At 41.2% G+C, this 17928-nt stretch overlaps 1 protein-coding gene across 1 annotated transcript in view; it reads left to right on the forward strand.

Annotated features, from left to right (window-relative positions):
- The window catches only part of DNAH10 (dynein axonemal heavy chain 10), a 58229-nt gene extending 40304 nt beyond the window's left edge, over positions 1-17925 (forward strand). Inside the window, exons 57-79 of the mRNA XM_072880497.1 lie at positions 349-523; positions 1407-1588; positions 2355-2491; positions 3394-3611; positions 4001-4222; positions 4840-4987; positions 5522-5801; positions 6162-6391; positions 7103-7376; positions 7805-7909; positions 8421-8575; positions 9342-9496; positions 9739-9922; positions 10743-10943; positions 12108-12317; positions 12699-12794; positions 13547-13718; positions 14220-14351; positions 14831-15042; positions 15133-15300; positions 15561-15741; positions 16855-17000; positions 17478-17925. Coding sequence (XP_072736598.1) covers positions 349-523; positions 1407-1588; positions 2355-2491; positions 3394-3611; positions 4001-4222; positions 4840-4987; positions 5522-5801; positions 6162-6391; positions 7103-7376; positions 7805-7909; positions 8421-8575; positions 9342-9496; positions 9739-9922; positions 10743-10943; positions 12108-12317; positions 12699-12794; positions 13547-13718; positions 14220-14351; positions 14831-15042; positions 15133-15300; positions 15561-15741; positions 16855-17000; positions 17478-17624 — 4130 coding nt within the window. The 3' untranslated portion in view covers positions 17625-17925. The remainder of the gene's footprint in view (positions 1-348; positions 524-1406; positions 1589-2354; positions 2492-3393; positions 3612-4000; positions 4223-4839; positions 4988-5521; positions 5802-6161; positions 6392-7102; positions 7377-7804; positions 7910-8420; positions 8576-9341; positions 9497-9738; positions 9923-10742; positions 10944-12107; positions 12318-12698; positions 12795-13546; positions 13719-14219; positions 14352-14830; positions 15043-15132; positions 15301-15560; positions 15742-16854; positions 17001-17477) is intronic.
- The last annotated feature ends 3 nt before the right edge of the window (positions 17926-17928 follow it).

The raw sequence follows: 17928 nt of genomic DNA on the forward strand, positions 1-17928 counted from the left end.
CACAACTCAATACTATGTTCGCCTGCCCTTGTCTTCCCTTTCCAAGGCGTAGGGCATAATGTGGGAAAGAGGCATTAGCAAGAAAGGGACCTTCTGATTCAGAAAATTACTGCTAGAGGAAAAACAGAGGGAAGCATGGGAGGAAAAGAGATTACGTATGCTGTTGTGTGGAACACTAACAGTGTTTCTAACCTGGTGATGGAACTGTGAACATTGGCAAGCTAGCAACAAAAAGGCACTGAGTTGATGGTAATTTCTGATTTTCAGCCAAGAGCAGATCTATATTAGTGTATGTTCTGTATACAAATTTGAGTAATACATTTATGGTCCTGCCTTTACAATTCCTAGCTGAGGAGAAGAAAAAAATGGCTGAAGAAAAAGCTGTGGAGATAGAGGAACAGAATAAGATTATTGCTATGGAGAAGGCAGCTGCTGAGACAGCTTTGGCTGAAGTCATGCCTATTTTAGAAGCTGCCAAACTGGAGCTTCAGAAGCTTGACAAGTCTGATGTTACTGAGATCAGGTGACTCATTTGGGTGTACAGTAGCATAAACTCTTGGAAATTCACTGAGAGACCCTTGTTTGCAGGGTTTGAGCCTTAGCCTCACCTTTCTCACCTGCATGGTGTGTGGGTGAAGGTCAGGACATCAGTTGTCCGGGTGCAGAGGTCGCAACAGAATCCCCTGAGAATCCCCTGATTCCTAGCCCAGGACTTCCCCTCAAGGCTGTTCTGCCAGTCCTTTGTTTGATGTCTTCCCCATATTTCTCTACCCTGTGTCTGATGCACTAGAAACTGCTATGGTTTTTGCCTGAGCAGTGGCTGTCCAAACCCCTTCATTCCTCCTCTGTTTTTATTCTGTGTGAATAGGAACACATACCAGTTATTTTTCAGGAATGCTTTGATAGCATGAAAATGTATTTCTCTGTTGAATTAACTTCTCCCTGTGTTTTTATAATACATCTTGTATTTGGAGATAGATATAAAAGCGTATCTGGTCCTTGTCTTTCCCTGAAATAGCAACGGGTCTCCCTTCCCTGTCACACTTGTTTAGTTTCCTTTCTCTAGTATATTTCTGGATTCTTCCTGTACTGCTTCTCCCAAGGGACAGCTGCTTCACTGCCCTAGGGATGAATATCATGGCTCAGGATTTTAGGCCTTCCACTGTTGAAATCCTGTAGTATTTCATTGATCAAATTGTCTGAATACAAGAATCGGTTTTGAGCTTTTAACTAGTTAATAATTTATTGTCTGGCCTGGATTATCTTTTTCACTTTGTGTAGGATGTCTTATGTACTAGCTCTTGCTGTATTGCAATGACTCTCTTAGCGGGAAGTACCCATATCTGGCATCATGTGCTTTGTCTCCTCCTTTTTCTCCTCCACTGTCTCCTTCATCTGTTTTCTAGATCCTTTGCAAAACCCCCTAAGCAGGTGCAGGCTGTTTTGGAATGTGTTCTTATAATGAGAGGTTACAAAGAATTAAACTGGAAGACAGCCAAAGGAATGATGTCTGAGGCAAATTTCCTGCGATCCCTGATGGAGATAGATTTTGATGGAATTACTCAGAGCCAAGTGAAATCTGTCCGAGGTAAATTACTGATCTGTATACTTGGAATGAACGTAGGATCTTGTTAATGTGATTAGCCATGTCAGTGGCAATCTTTCCAGTGCTGTTTGGGAGGGTGGGATTCACTTTGTGCAAAGGGACAGCACTGTCCGCAGTGCTGCAGGTGTTGCACTGTTGGGGTGACTGGATTTTTCAGAGTTCAAAGACCTTCTGCTATGTGTTGCATCCAATTTATACCTTAGCTGGGGTCTTACAGACTTCGGTTTAGAACAGGCAAGAAACCAGCAAGACAGCTGAGCAGACCTGCTGTCTGCTTTTAGCCACTTAGAAAGTAGCATTATGACCTCATCCATGTGGTGACAAAACGTGATATAGACAGAGTGGAAAGAAGATAAGCTATATCTAAAGCTTATGGGCCAAACTTTGCACATGCTCCCGAGGGTGTAATCCAGAATGGTTCCTTTAAGAGGGGAATTTGGCCCTTTGAACAAAATTGCATCTGACTGCTGCAGAGAAAACAAACCATGATCCTGAGATGTGCTGAACAACTCCTGAATGCACTCCCTTCTTGGAGAAAGAACTTGAGAAATCACTAGCAATATCGTGCTTGTATTGTTACAGCCCAGTAGCTTCATCTTAAGGTCAGAGTCTCTTTAATATTCTGACAAATGTTTCTTATTGTCTATCACAGCATTGCTTGATATTGCTGGTAGGGAAAGCTATTTCTCTGAGGATTTCTGCACTGTAATTCAACGCACTTGCAATAATTTTCTGTTTGCCCGTTTAGCTCTGTTAAAGAATCTTAACACTACCTTCAATGAAATGGAACTTGTTAGCAGAGCAGGACTGGGAATGTTGAAGTTTGTTGAAGCAGTGATGAGCTACTGTGATGTAGTTAAAGAAGTCAAGCCAAAGAGAGAAAAGGTAAAGTGCATGGATTCAGACTCAGAGGAGGATGAAGCATGATCCTGATGAGAAAAATAATATTTGGCAATTTCACAGACTGCCCATTTCTCCTCTTTGAAGTGCTTAAAAAGAGGTATTTAGGAAAGCTATTGCAGTAGGAGTGAGGCAGGTACTCAGTTATAAACTGCTGTGTTTGTTGTGTCATGATGCTGGGATGTGGGTTCCCATCTACACCAGTGCTTAAAGGAGAAGGGAGGAACGTGTTCAGCTGGAATTTTGGAATCTAACATGGTTAGAAAAACACAGTTTGTAGCTGTGTACTGAAAAGAGACTTCAAAACACATGGCATTTGGACAGAGCAGAGCTCAGTACTATGCAACATCCATGTCCCTTAAGCACAAACTTTTTGATTAACTTTTTTTAGAACAACTGGAAAGTTAGCTGTATTACCAAAGGAAATCTAATGTCCAACAGATGATGCTGGGAAACTTTCTTCAAGAAAAGGTTATTATATACAGCTGACTACTGAGAAAGTATATTCATTAGATGATGAGTCTGAATATTTTTGAGGTCTTAATATTGTTGTTATTAAGCAGACAAACCTCCCTTTTTGTCATGGGATGACAGTCCTGCTGACCTCCAATGTCAGCAGGACTGCTCACATGCTTTAATATACCTTGTGGGTACAAAACTCTAGGAGATTTATCTGCTTTGGAACTGCAGTATCAGACTGTGATGTCGATGTTTGGGATGGGAAGAGATGGGTGAGAAACAGTGCCAGTTATTTTGGCTTACATTATTTATTACCAGGACACTTTGAAATATATGAAATAGTCAAAAGAAATCTGAGAACTTAAGACTTCTCTCCAAAGCCCTTCTTTCCTCTGATACTCTTATGTTTCCTTCATAATATAATGTAGGTGGCTAGGCTAGAACGGAACTATTACTCAAGTAAGCGGGAACTGGAAAAGATAAAGGCAGAGTTGTCTACCATTCAGGATGAGCTTAAAGCTTTGGGGAACAAATATCAAGAGGCAATAAAAGAAAATCAAGAGTTACAAGAACAAGCAGAGGTTATGCAGAGAAGATTAGATGCTGCTGACAAGCTCATCTTTGGCTTGAGGTCTGAGAACAAGAGGTAAGTCTAGATTCAAAGAGGGACATTTTTGACACCAGAGCGTCATGTGCCAGGGATAAAATCTATCAAACTGAGACATTTTTGGAAACATCACTTCCTGTGATGTTTGTTTCTGAGAAGAGCAAATATCTGTTCTAAGCTAATACCCATTAGCTCTTGGAAAATAATAACAATTTTTAGTGCAGAAGAAAAAGGTGAACTCAGATTAAAAGGAAGAAGGTTCATATCAACCCAATGTCTGTGGCCATCTTAATAGCGAGAGAACAACTGATTGTAAATTTGGGGGTCTGTCTCAACCTACATCTAAAGTAGCAGCAGCTGGAAATTTGGCACATAAACCCCATCTCTGTGGTACAGACTGACCCAGGATTCCCTTATAATTCTATCAGGTGGACAAAGGAATTAGAGGACTATGAAATACGAAAGGTGAAGTTGCTTGGAGACTGTTTACTCTGTGCTGCCTTTCTGAGCTATGAAGGAGCATTCAACTGGGAGTTTCGTAATGAAATGATCTATCAAGTGTGGCAAGAAGATATCCTCTCACGAGAGATTCCTCTCAGTCAACCATTTAGGTTAGAAAGCCTCCTGACTAATGAGGTGGAAGTTAGCAGGTACGTCCAGTCAAGAAACCCACTGACTACTGAATGTGAAATTGTGAAGTGAGAGTCTGGATCTGAATCTGTAGCACAGAATTGGCATTGTGGGTGGAGGTGCACAGCCATATTAGAGAGCGCCCATTTTACTTTCATGTCTCAAAGATAGTAAGGAGACAAATTATTTTGCGTCTGGTTAACAGAGGCTATTTGTTATAACAAACCGTTGTAGTTTATGCTCCAGGGACATTCACTGAACCTAGACACATATAATACCTTTTAGGAGATTTTTTTAAGGAGTTATCTATAATATATGTTCGACCCAAAGTCCAGCAAGAGTCTTTTCATTGACGTCAATGAATTTGGAATTAAACCCATGCCCAGGTAGCCCATATTTCAACTACTGCAGGATTACTCACCAAATGCAACAGTCAGTGTTTTGAGTAGTGTAGTTACAAATGACTCAATGAGTCGTCTGAGTTTTGACACTATTCTCACAATCACATACACTATATGTTTCTTTGTGTGTCTAATAGTGTGCTCAGTGAATTGCATAATTTTACTGACAAATGAAATGTGCTGCTCTCCCATCAAGTTTTTGTCCCAGCCTGGTCTTTGATCCATTCCGTTCCCAGGTGGGTTTCCCAAGGATTGCCTCCAGATGAGCTCTCTATCCAGAATGGCATCCTGACAACATATGCAAGCCGCTTCCCACTCTGTATTGACCCACAACAACAGGCATTACATTGGATTAAGAGGAAAGAAGAAAAAAATAACCTGAGGGTAAAGATAAATGATAATTTTATGTCTTTACTGGTTTGTTTTAAAAGCTGCATAAATATCTGTCACCTTGAATGGGGAACCAATTATGTACTGACAAATGTGTTGACTACTATGTCTTTAAAATAGATAGTGAATATCACTGTTCACATGACCTTCAATTCTTTGGGGACAGATTGTTTGTTTGGAATCTCGGCCAGCCTTAGTACATGCAGAAATAGTATAACCAAAAGGCTGGTGTAGCTTGTGCTTTATCTCAGCTCTGCGATGGAGTTTCCATGTAGGACAATAACACAGTCAGAGGCGCAGTTGGAACTTTGAAGAATAGTTCTCCAAATGGAAATTATTCTCAACTGATCAGAAAAAAATAAGCACCTTTATTGTTTTGTACCACTGCAGTTTGTATCATCTGTAAGAGGAAAGAAAAAAAGCAACGAAGAGCAAACTTCATTAGTGCTGGCAACTATTGTAAAATAATAACGTTCAGCAAATATCATATCAGTTCTCTTTTCATATCTTCCCATTATTCTCTTGCAGATGGCTTCCTTTAATGACCCAGATTTCCTTAAACAACTAGAACTGGCCATAAAGCATGGAAGCCCTTTCTTGTTGCATGGTGTTGATGAATACGTTGATCCTGTGATAGACAATGTCTTAGAGAAGAATATCAAAGTTGCACAGGGGCGAACTTTCATTGTCCTGGGTGACAAAGAGGTTGACTATGACAGTAATTTTAGATTGTACCTGAACACCAAATTATCGAACCCAAAGTATTCTCCCTCTGTGTTTGGCAAAGCTATGGTTATCAATTATACAGGTAAGCAAAAGTGCGTATTTAGTAACAAAGTAGTGATTATGCTGTAGTGTAAGTTTAGGGCCTGGGTGTTTGTCTGAACAGCAATGAAACTCTAAAAAATTCAGTCTCCCTTACACTTAGCATCTGATTTAATAGAAAATTCTTCTCACTTCTCTATTTTAATCTGCAACTGAGCTAAATATCTCTTTTTGCATCTGTCAGGTTAGGATGCTTTGGTAGAATTAAAATATAGAGTTATTAACCAAGGCACTCTGTTGCATTGCTGTAGTTTTATGAGATGATTGAGATGAAATAAGTTGTGTAACAGCTCTGCTTGTGTTCAAAAGAAGACTGTGCTGTGTACATCTGTTGTATCTGTAGTTACACTAAAGGGCCTAGAGGATCAGTTGCTCAGCGTCATTACGGGTTTTGAAAGAAGGGAATTAGAAGAACAGAGAGAACATCTCATCCAGGAGACAAGTGACAACAAAAACTTGCTGAAAGATCTGGAAGACTCTCTCCTTCGGGAGCTGACATCTTCCACAGGAAACATGTTGGACAACTTGGACTTGGTGCAAACCCTGGAAGAGACAAAATCCAAAGCTACTGAGGTACCGGCTCTGGGCTTTTTGGAAGGATATCTACTAATAGAACATCGTATTTACTTTTTCATTGTGCTTCATCTTCCACCCTTGAAGCTAGGAATTAGTTTGAAAGGAAATAGAGAGTTTTCTCATGAGTATGTTGCATCTTTTAGTATTGGGCAGTATTTTATTGCATCAGAGAATCAAATTTTATCTTCAGGAAAGTCCTTATCAGGACCAAAGTAATGGTTGTTTACAGTTCTAAGCAAAGAGCATTTGATATATTTCTTTCAGCTCTGAAACAACCTTTGTCTTGTCTTGTATCAGATGTGAAAAGAACAGTTAAGATATTTGTTACTCAGAGAGGATGTAGAATCTCCATCCTTGGAGGTTTTCAGGCTGTAGTTGGGCAAAGCCACAGCTGACCTGATCTAGTGGTGGTCATTGTCCAGTTTTGGGCAGCAAGTTGAACAAAAATCCCCAGAGGGCCTTTCCCACACTATTTCCATGATTCTGTGTAAATCTTTGTCTTTACTTTTCATAAATATACAGGGTGGGATTAATTTTATCAAACTTTTGATTTTTGATTCATAGTACTTCTTTAGGGTTACCTGCCCAGATTCCCTATATAGTCAACATAGAGACACTGGCACTGAATAGCTCTGCTTATTGTGATATAATATACATACTATGGATCAGCACAGTAACTACATGTGTATAAAATCAATGTATGGCTAGGTGATTGAAAAACTGAATCTGGCTGAGACGACAGCAGTGGATATTGATCGTCTTCGAGATGGCTACAGACCAGCTGCCAGGAGGGGGGCCATTTTATTCTCCGTTTTGTCTGAAATGGCACTTGTCAACATCATGTATCAGTACTCACTGGTCTCCTTCTTAGAGGTTTTTGGACTCTCTCTTCGGAAATCCATGCCCAGTCCCATTCTTCTGAAGAGGTTAAAAAACATCATAGATACACTGACTTTCAACACCTATAACTATGGCTGCACAGGTGAGTGCGATTTAGTGATGCGCCGATGCTGTGTTGTGCAAATGCTTGTTAAAAGCCACGCCTTCAGTTGGTTTACATTAAAGAGGCAAGTTACCAAACAGTGAATTCACTAATATTCAGTTCTCATCACTGGTCCCGATTTACACTTTACTCCTTGCTATTTCTGTTTGAAGAAACTATGCATATTACCAGTGTAACTTTTAAAGAAATGCTTTTCTTAATACAGTTACAAATGGTAAATCACAGCTATGGATCTCACATCCCTGGATGTAGCTCATACGCTGCTTTGACTCTGTAAGCCTGATCCAAAGCCCGATCTTTGATCACCCTGATCTTTGTGGGGTGACCAGATGCAGGATATGGATTTAAAGATTGCTCTAAGGACGTTTTAGCAGCTGATTTTTGAAACTCTTGTCTTTTTAATGTAGGCTTGTTTGAGAAGCACAAGTTACTATTCTCCTTTAATATGACTGTCAGGATAGAACAAGCTGATGGCAGAGTTCCACAAGAAGAACTTGAGTTCTTTTTAAAAGGTAAAGTGAATATTTATATATAAATATATAGCTATATGTAGCAATGGCTAAAAGATCTTTCAAAGATAGATTTTTGACTAGATATGAGTTGCTGTAAGAGCTAGCACCTAGAGAAACCACTGAAGACAGCTGAACTATGTTGGTTTACACAAACTGTGGATTCTGCTATTCCTATTTTTTTCACTTTGTTAAACAGCGAAGAGGCTAATCTTTCTCTGCAGATGTTGACAAATCTCACATTAGCTAATAGTTAGGATGTTACCTGAGAAAATAATCTTTAGTTATTTTCTGACTATGTATAAATAATTTTAGACATGGTTGCAAAGATACAACTCTGGCTTTTGCAAGCACTTGTAAAATGCCATCTTTTCTTCAGCAGACCAATTTAATCTTACAGTGCTTCCAGAAACAAATTTCCAATTGGTTTCTCTGTGCAGTGGGACTGTATGTGTGGTCATGTATTGGAGAATTTATGACATGGACATTCACTCTGGTTTCTGAATGTGACTAGGCAATATTTCCCTGGAGAAGAGTGCACGAAAGAAACCGTATGCTTGGCTTCCAGATCAAGGCTGGGAAGACCTAATTCGCTTGTCTGAACTGTTTCCTGAGAAATTTGAATCTCTTCCAGATGATGTGGAAAAAAATCCAGATGTATGGAAAAATGTACGTGCTTTTCTGCAATCCTGTTCTCTCTCCTTGTTTTTCTTCTGGTATTAAATGTTCAAGTATGATGCAATGTGCCATAGCACTCAGCAGGAGGCATGTCACCACTGGCTTTTTCTGTCAAGGTCTTGCTTTTCTTCTTGACCTCAGTTAGTGATTGGCTTATTTCCAGAAGAATTAGGGCTCTTATTATTTAAAAAACAAACAAACAAAATCTTCCCTGGTATACTGTAGATTTTTTATTTTCCAGTCAAATGCCCTAGATGAGTTATTTGCCCTGTTGAAGTCAGTGGAATTTTTGCTGTTGATTTCAACAGTCAACATTTCACTGTTATTTTTGTACTGCTAAATTGTGCTTTGATCTTCTTGTGGCAGTGAGTTCTATAGGCTAGTCACAAACACAGACTTTCCTTTGTTCTGCCTTTAGTTTCATTCCATGTCTTCTTGCCTTATAAGAAGTCTTTCTGTAAGCAATCTGTTGATACTTTTTGCTTGAGATGCTATTTTCTGTATCTTAAGAGAATTACTTGACATAAAATGAAAGTACAAATGTGTTTCTGGACTTGAATACCTTGTACTGAAAAAGGTGAATTTTTTACATTCACTTAATCTTTGAATATTCCTTTGCAGCTGATTGACTTTCTTCTTTGTTATCCTTGTGTCTCTTGGCCCCTCGTTAATCAAATTGCTTTTGTCTGCTTTTCTAGTAATTTCATTGATAGAGCCATTTGATCCATTTGCATTGTCTCCCATCTTTTCTCGCCAGTGGTATGATACAGATGCTCTGGAGCAGATGCCATTCCCCATGCAGTACCAGAACAATCTCACGAACTTTCAGAAGCTCCTACTTTTACGGTGTTTCCGGGTGGACCGGCTATATCGGGCAGTAATGGATTATGTTACTCTGACAATGAGTGAGAAGTAAGTCACTCTCTTCTTTCAGATCCGAATCACGCCGTTCAGGTATTTCACACAGAACTGGAGTTGTAATCAACTACGTAAAGGATTTTGTAATTTGCCTGAACAACAGAGCATGATTTGTCTCTCTATCAATTCCATGTGCAGTCTGCAATGTGCTTTCCTGTTTTTGTAAAAGTCATCTTTTACACAAGGTGGCTGCTCTTGTGCAAATTAGCAGTTTGTTGTGCTTCTTTTCCTACCAGGTATGTGCAGCCCCCTGTGATCAGCTTTGAAGCTATCTTTGAGCAGAGCAGTCCTTACTCACCAGTTGTTTTTATCTTAAGTCCTGGCTCTGATCCTGTCAGTGACCTCATGAAACTGGCCGAGAGGACAGGCTTTGGAGGGGATAGACTCAAATTCCTAGCCATGGGACAAGGCCAAGAAAAGGTAACTTCGGTGGGAGGGTAGGGACGTGCTGTGTGCAGCAAGGTAGTCTGTGAATTGCAACTCATGCTCCTACTGTTGTGGGCCTGTTCAAATTTCCTTTCCAAAGGCCGCCTCCATTTTAAAGGGAGTTACTTTGTGGTTCAGACATAGCATACCATTTGCCAGCCTGGGAATAATGCTTTCCTGTAATGTGAAAGGGGGCATTTGGCTGATTAAGAATCAGAATGATATTGTCATCTGTTAAAAAATAGTTGAGCTGAAAAGATGTTACTCTGCAGCCTTTCAAAGGTTAATCACTGACCCTGTGTCTCTGTGTATGGACATGAGTTGATTGGAAGTCACAGTGTTTGTTACCAAAAAGATATCCTGCTGCTCTTTCTGTCTTTCCTGTAGCTTTCCTTTTTGTTGTGGACACGAAGGCAGGGATGTCCAAAGCTTAGCAGCTGACTGAATTTGCTGTGATTTCAGTCAGTGGGAGTGGGAACTCCTATTAGATTCATTTAGACTACCACTTCCTAGACTTCACCCTCTTCTGGGCCATGCACCGCTCCTGTACTGTTTTGAAATATTTCAATGCTGTGCGTGACTTTTAATTTCAAAAGGAATTAATGAAATAAAAAAAGCATCTCAGAGCAACTTTTTGTGGTACTGGAAAAGGTCTGTTCTCAGCAAGGAGCATTCTGGTAAGTCTACTAAAACTAACTAAAAGGCTGAGTGTGCTTGCTAGCAGGAGGAAATCCACTGCACTAACCCATCAGAGTCAGTTTGCTTACAGGATAAAGGGAGAATTACTCACAGACAGTTCTTTCTCTCTCTTAAGATTGCTTTGCAGATGCTGGAGAATGTGGTGGTTCGTGGAGAGTGGCTAATGTTGCAGAACTGTCACCTTTTGGTGAGGTGGCTTATCAATCTGGAAAAGGCCCTGGAGAAAATTACAAAGCCTCACCCAGACTTTCGCCTCTGGCTGACTACTGACCCGACCGAGGGCTTCCCAGTTGGAATACTGCAGAAGTCCTTAAAGGTACTGTGCAGTGGGGAAACCCCAGTCGGGAGGGCATGTCCTGCCACTCTTACTCAGCAAAACATGAGTGCAGCATGTTGACTTGGGCTGTATGTACTACCTTTTGTCTTTATAAGCCAAATCCTTTTTTCATCATCCTGTTTATCTTATGGTGATTTTTCCTTTGGGTGAAAGCTGTTCAGCAGTTTTTTTTCTGAAGCAGTTATTTCAGAGTAGAGGTTTGTGAGTAAACCTGGAAATGTGACAAACGCTCTTTAGATTCAAATGCCACCACAAGTGGGGAATATCCGGAGAGACGGAAATAGTCCTGTGAGTCCTGATGCTGAAGTGCAGAACTGAGGTCTCTGTCTAGCCTGGCAATAGTGGCAGTGGAGCAGACGTTGTGAGAGGATAATGGTTTCCAGCTGCTACTTCAGGCTGCAGCATTTATCACAAGCAAGCTGAGCTGATTATTTTGAAGGCACAAGCCATGATGCTGTCCTAATGTTCTTTTCTATGGCTGCTTTACTTCTGTCGTGGTGAACCAGTCCTGTAAACATAATCATTTTATTTCACAGATTTGAAAGCAGTGGCATGACAGATCCACCCAGTATGTGCTCTAGTGTATCAATGACAGCTCTGGAGTGTTCACCTCCAGCAGTGCTTAGTGCTGCAGTGGGGAGAAGTGAGCATGAATGTGTCTTTAAAAGACTGCAAATATGGACCTTCTAGGTCTAGCCATGAGCAGTGAGAACAAAGGTTTTATAGCACTTTGAAAAAGCTGCCAGGAAGCTGGCTCTGCCTCAGTTTGATCATCAGTAAAGCCATATTAAAGACTGTTAAGCCATCTTACTGTGGTGATATGTAGGACACACCAAAGTGTGTAAAGTACTGATATTTCAGTAAATTAGATCTTCAAGTATGATAAATATTAATGTCTTTCCAATAACATGACTAGTTCTAAAATAATACCAAGTTTCTCTTTACATATGTCTGTCTGCCTTGATAAACTTAAAAGGTCCTTTTCCATGTCTTTACATAAGAAAAATTCCGTATTGATATGAATCTGGAAAGCTGTTCAAAATTTTCAAGCTTGCATTGTATAGCTTAGAGAGCATGATATATTTACAGCTTATTTTCCTGAGGCTATCCAGTAATTCATGGCTTCCCTAATTATTTTGATAGGTTGTGACAGAACCACCTAATGGTCTGAAACTGAATATGAGAGCCACCTACTTCAAAATTCCCCAAGAAGCCTTAGAGCAGTGCCCACATCCTGCCTTTAAATCTTTAGTCTACGTCTTGGCATTTTTCCATGCTGTGGTTCAGGAGAGAAGGAAGTTTGGGAAAGTTGGCTGGAACGTACCATACGATTTTAATGAATCTGATTTCCAGGTAAGAAAATAATTACAACGGCTCTTATATTCTTGAGTTGCTCAGATTACTTTTGAAAACATATAATCTATCCAGATTTAATCCTTTCTCACAATAACATTTTGCCTCATTTTTTTTCTGCTGCTGTGGACTCATGTAGACTCCTCATCTTCTATAATGTCAATTTTGGCCACTAAAAATTAATCAGATTCCCAATCCTTCATGTTTATATTGCCTCTCACATGGGTTTATTTTCTTAAGAGGATTTATGCTTAACTTTTTAATTATTTGAGAAAGAAATGATTGTTAGTTTTCAAAAAAGAACTGTGTAAATAAAATCTATGGATATGTATAGCTGATTTATGAATCTTCTTATCTCACATGTTCCAACAACTTAATTAGGTCTGCATGGAAATTCTTAACACATACTTGACAAAAGCTTTCCAACAAAATGATGGTAAAATCCCCTGGAGCAGTCTCAAATATCTTATTGGTGAGGTGAGTGCCTACAATGTCACTAAGGAACACTTGACGGTAAAAGAATCCAGATCAATGAAGCTTCCTTTCTGCATGGGCTGTGTCATCAAGTAAAGCTGGCTGAGAATCTCTCCTGGGCAGTCTCGAAACTCCCGTGTAGCCCTGAGCAAGTCACTTAATCTCACTGCCTCAATGAAATAGGGCCATTGTGTGTAACTGCACAACAGGGGAGTTATGGTGCTTAATTAATTTTGAGTGAGAGTGCCCTTGGGATCCTCTGATGAAAGGTACTGAACAGCACAACTTCACGGTATTATTAGTACAGTGGCGTATTACTGATGTGAGAGCTGTACAGGTATTTCTAAAGCTCTTGCAGTGCTGTATGTGGTATGTGCTGTGCAGTAGCCAGCCAGTTCAGTCATGTCAGCTGCTGTGACATGAAATCCTACAGGAAGCTGCTATTTTGCAGCACTTAATCACAGCTGAGCATGAGCTGGTACCTAAGGAAGGTACCGCTGCACATAAATCACCAAGATGGTTAATAACCAGGGATTGTCCCACAGCAGCTATCGCCAGACTAAGTCCAAATACTTCCTGCTTGTTCCCCCTTTAGAGGGGGCTAGAGAAGATGTCCTTGGTATCCTTTAAGGGAGACAGTGTTATACCATGTGGTCACTGCTAAAGCGAAGAGCGTTTTGGACCTTTTGGTGATTTTAAACTGTATTTGCTGCCCCACAAATCAGTGTTGTAATATTGATGTAACTAATTTCTAGGTCATGTATGGTGGGCGCGCAATTGATAGCTTTGATCGTCGCATTCTGACCGTCTATATGGATGAGTACCTTGGTGATTTCATATTTGACACATTCCAAGCATTTCATTTTTATAAAAACGACAAGGTTGATTATAAAATTCCACAAGGGACTGTAAAAGATGACTTTGTTGGTAAGAAATGCTTTTCCTGCCACATAAGTTAGCATTAAAAAAAAAAGTCTACTTACAGTATACATTCTCTCCGTATGTCCATTGCTGCATATGAGGAGTTGAAAGGAACTTCAGGCATTGTGTGTGTATGTACTGCAGTGGTGTAATCCACTGATGATAATGTTCTTGCTTTGTATGAGCAGCCCTTTGTAATGTGAACTTACTGGCCAGCTCCTCATTTCTTAAAAAGAAAAAATCCCCAGGTAAACAGCATGTTAATTTTTCTATTATTAAGCGATACATTTCCATGAGGGGGTGTGTGGGGTGTGTGTGCGTGCACATTTCATGCTTGAAAATGTTTAGTCGCTCCTTGCAGTGTTTCAACACCAGCTATAGCATTTGACTTTTTCAAGCAGAGCAGTAACAAAAAAATCGCTCATAGAGTTCTCGGCAGTATTCTTTTTCCCTGGTAGCTGTGGTTTAATATATCGCGTGTTTAGGAAGCGTGTTTTTGTATTGCAGAGGCGATAGAATCTCTGCCACTTGCTAATACCCCAGAGGTGTTTGGTCTTCATGCAAATGCTGAGATTGGGTATTATACACGAGCAGTTCGTGATATATGGTCTCATCTTCTTGAGCTGCAGCCTCAAACAGGTATGTGCTCCATTACTTTGAATTGTTTTTGTAAATAAGAAATAATGAGGTGGCGAGCTCCTTGCTGTGGGGATTGCGATACCAGCCACACCACAGCCCGCCTCGGGGTGCCTGGGTCCTGGCACTGACGCTGCAGCCCGTCACGCTGCCTGCGCCCTGTGCGGGGAGGTGCATGGTCCTGGGAGGCGCGGTGGGATTGTGTCGTGGCCTTGGGGAGCAGAGGCAGCGAAACAGCGAGGACTGGGAGGTGAGCGAAGCAGCCGAGCTGCTTAGCCCTGCTGGCATGGAAGTTGTTCAGCACGTGCCCAGAGGCACAGTTTGAGGCACGTGGGGAGTCTCCCAGTGCAAATGTCAGTGCTGCAGAGGGTGGGAGACTTGGATGCCAAAAGGTGAGTCAGCTCTCAAAGTTCTCTTAGGGAATTAATAATAGAAGGGGTAACCTATGCAGGTTTAGTCTCACTAAACCATTTTTGTTTCAGGTGAAACTGGTACAGGAATTAGTCGAGACGAATACATTGCAAATGTTGCTAAGGATATAGAAAACAAAATACCGCAAGTATTTGATCTTGACCAGATACGGAAAGTTTTTGGACCAGAGATATCCCCTACGACTGTGGTGCTGTTGCAGGAACTGGAACGTTTTAATAAGCTGATCATTCGAATGGCAAAGTCATTGGCTGAACTGCGACGTGTAAGTAAGAACGCAGCCACTGCTGCTCACAGCAACTAGAGGAAATCAGTCAGTGCCCCAGGCTGGCACTGACTCTCACCATCTTTCCAGGCCTTGGCTGGGGAAGTTGGAATGAGCAGTGAACTGGATGATGTGGCTCGGGCTCTCTTTAATGGACAGATTCCTGGAATCTGGCGACGGCTAGCCCCTGATACACTCAAAACACTTGGAAACTGGATTATTTTCTTTAGAGCTCGGTATAACCAGTACACCAGCTGGGTGAGTGCCTCCAGAAAGCTTTTTGTTTTGTCAATCTGCATGATATGCTATGCAAATTGGTGCAGAAGTCAGTGAACACACACTGCTTCAGACAAGTTACTTGAACTAATGCCAACCACCACGTAGAACGATAATGAATCATTGCACGACCATGGATGCAAGACAGGCTAGCCACTGGTCTTTAAGAGCGTTGGCCCCTGGGCTGAGTACCAGGTGTGGTGGGGGAGCCAGGTGCTGCAGCTTGTCTTCTGTGATTGCAGGTTGAGGAGTGTGAGCCAAAGGTGATGTGGCTCTCGGGCCTGCACGTCCCAGAGTCTTACCTGACCGCGCTTGTTCAAGCCACCTGCAGGAAAAACAAGTGGCCCCTGGATCACTCCACCCTCTACACAGAGGTAACCACGTACAGGACTGCAGAAGACATCACTGAAGGGTCTACTCAAGGTAGGTGTTTTTATGATGATCTGGCAAAAATAACGAAGTAGTTCATTGGCGAGAGAGAGAGAGAAGTTGCCTGGCATACTGAGTCAGTACCTCCGCAGACAATACCCTTGGTTATGCGTTTCACAGTCCACAGGATTTCAGGCTGGGAAGCAGCTGGGTTCTGGTTTCTGCATTCCTGCTGAGCCCCTGCAAACACAAAGCAGGATCTTCTTTCTTCAGCTCTTTTCACCCACATGCGTGTGTTTGAACTTACCCCTCTCCCTTGCGCTCTTTCTCCTTTTTTCTTAATGGTTACTTGGTTTTCTTAAAAGTTATGGTTTTCTTAAAATGGTTTTCTTAAAAGTTACCAGTCCTGTCAGGTTTATAAAGACCTATTTACACCACAAGTAATATACTGAAATATATGTAAACAAAAAGTAAATACAACTATGTATGATTTATTGTGTAAATATGTCTTTATGAAATTTCTATGAGTAGCAATGCTCTAATTACTAAACATAACAAATGCTGGGTAAAGGGACAGCTAAGCAACGCTTTTGAGTGCTTGACCTGATTGGGAACAGAGGAGGAAAAAGAAAAATCAGATTGTTTTTGCTGAATCTAACTTCCAGTTAAAAATAAAAGTCACCTCAAGGGCTTACCTAGACTATTCTTTATTTGCTACCATTTCATCAAAATGCTTGGTATTTGTACCAGAACAACTCTATCCCGACCCTTCACCTCCTGTCAGAATGATCTAACACGCAGTCCCACAGGAGTTAAAAAGCTCTTACAACTTGGCTGTTACTTGGGCAAGTAACTGGAGGATGGCACCCGCTGTGGGGAAGAAAACCATGAGCAAATCAGTATTTATTCCTCATAGTTTATCATATGTAGTGCAACTGAGACAATTTTAATTTGAAAAAATTTTTTTAAACATGGTAGGTCACAGTTGTATTATAAAAACAAACACCACAGACAAATATACCTCTGTGTAGCTGCAGCTTGAAATGATGAAGTGAGTTTTGTTGTGACCAAGTGCCAAGGACAGCTATTGCAGGAACAGTTGTCTTTTAAATGGATTTTTTTTAGTAGCCCACTTTACGTGAGATGTTGCATTTTCTGCCTGTGCAGGCTGCTTTGTTTCTGGTCTGTTTCTGGAAGGAGCAGACTGGGACATAGCGCACCGCTGCCTTACCAAAAGCAAGCCCGGAGTCCTGGTGGTGGAGTTACCCATCCTGAAGATAATCCCCACTGAAGCGCGCAGGCTCAAACTCCAGGTACCGCTCCTCTGGGGACACAGTGGTCGAGTAGTTTATTAACTTCCTTCTATTTTCACATCTCAAGAGCTGGCCGTCCCTTCCCTCTTTCTTAGCACAAGCGGCACTATTTTATCATGACCACTAGTATATAAAGCATGCAGTTTAACACTTCTTACATTAGCCATCATTAAAGTTTTTCTTTTCTAGGGGTTACGCTCAAGGGGGGTTAATACATTTGCTGCCCCTTTTCTGTTCAGGCAGTATGGAACCATCTTGGGACATGCTTATAATCCCACTGCTCTTTTCATTATTTCCCATTACCAGCTAATGACACAAAGGATGTTTACATTTTCTGGGTATCGGTTATTTAAGACTTACAACAAAACCAGTGAATTTCTGAAGACGGTCATCTCTCCTAGAGGCCCTTTTTGTTTCCATTTTCATGTAGTACTTCAAGCACTACTCAGTGTCCTTCTTTCCTCCACACTCTTTTAGAACACCCTCCGGACACCTGTGTATACAACCTCCCTGAGAAGGAATGCGATGGGTGTCGGCCTTGTTTTTGAAGCTGATCTTTACACTACAAAGCACATTTCCCATTGGGTCCTTCAAGGCGTTTGTCTCACCTTGAACACAGACTGACTGACGTTGGCACTAGATTTTTCCCACAGAATCCAACCCGTTGCGCGGGGCGGGGGGGGGCATCAAACTAGGCAAAGATTCACACCATGGGTGGGACAGCGTTCTCTTAGGCACACCTGACTTTCCATAGTATGATATGACCGAGCTAGTACGATCAATAAACACATTGGAAGAGAGAGAAAAGTGTTTTTCATAATTTGCATTTCCTTTTAGAAAGGCTCCAAGCCGGTCTATGTATATGAAAGAGGTAATAAGTTAGTCTCACACACACAAAGACTAAGGTTTGCCTGTATGGTTGTAAGAA

This window comes from Ciconia boyciana, chromosome 15 (genome assembly GCF_034638445.1).
Source record: "Ciconia boyciana chromosome 15, ASM3463844v1, whole genome shotgun sequence".
Taxonomy (NCBI): Eukaryota; Metazoa; Chordata; class Aves; order Ciconiiformes; family Ciconiidae; genus Ciconia; species Ciconia boyciana.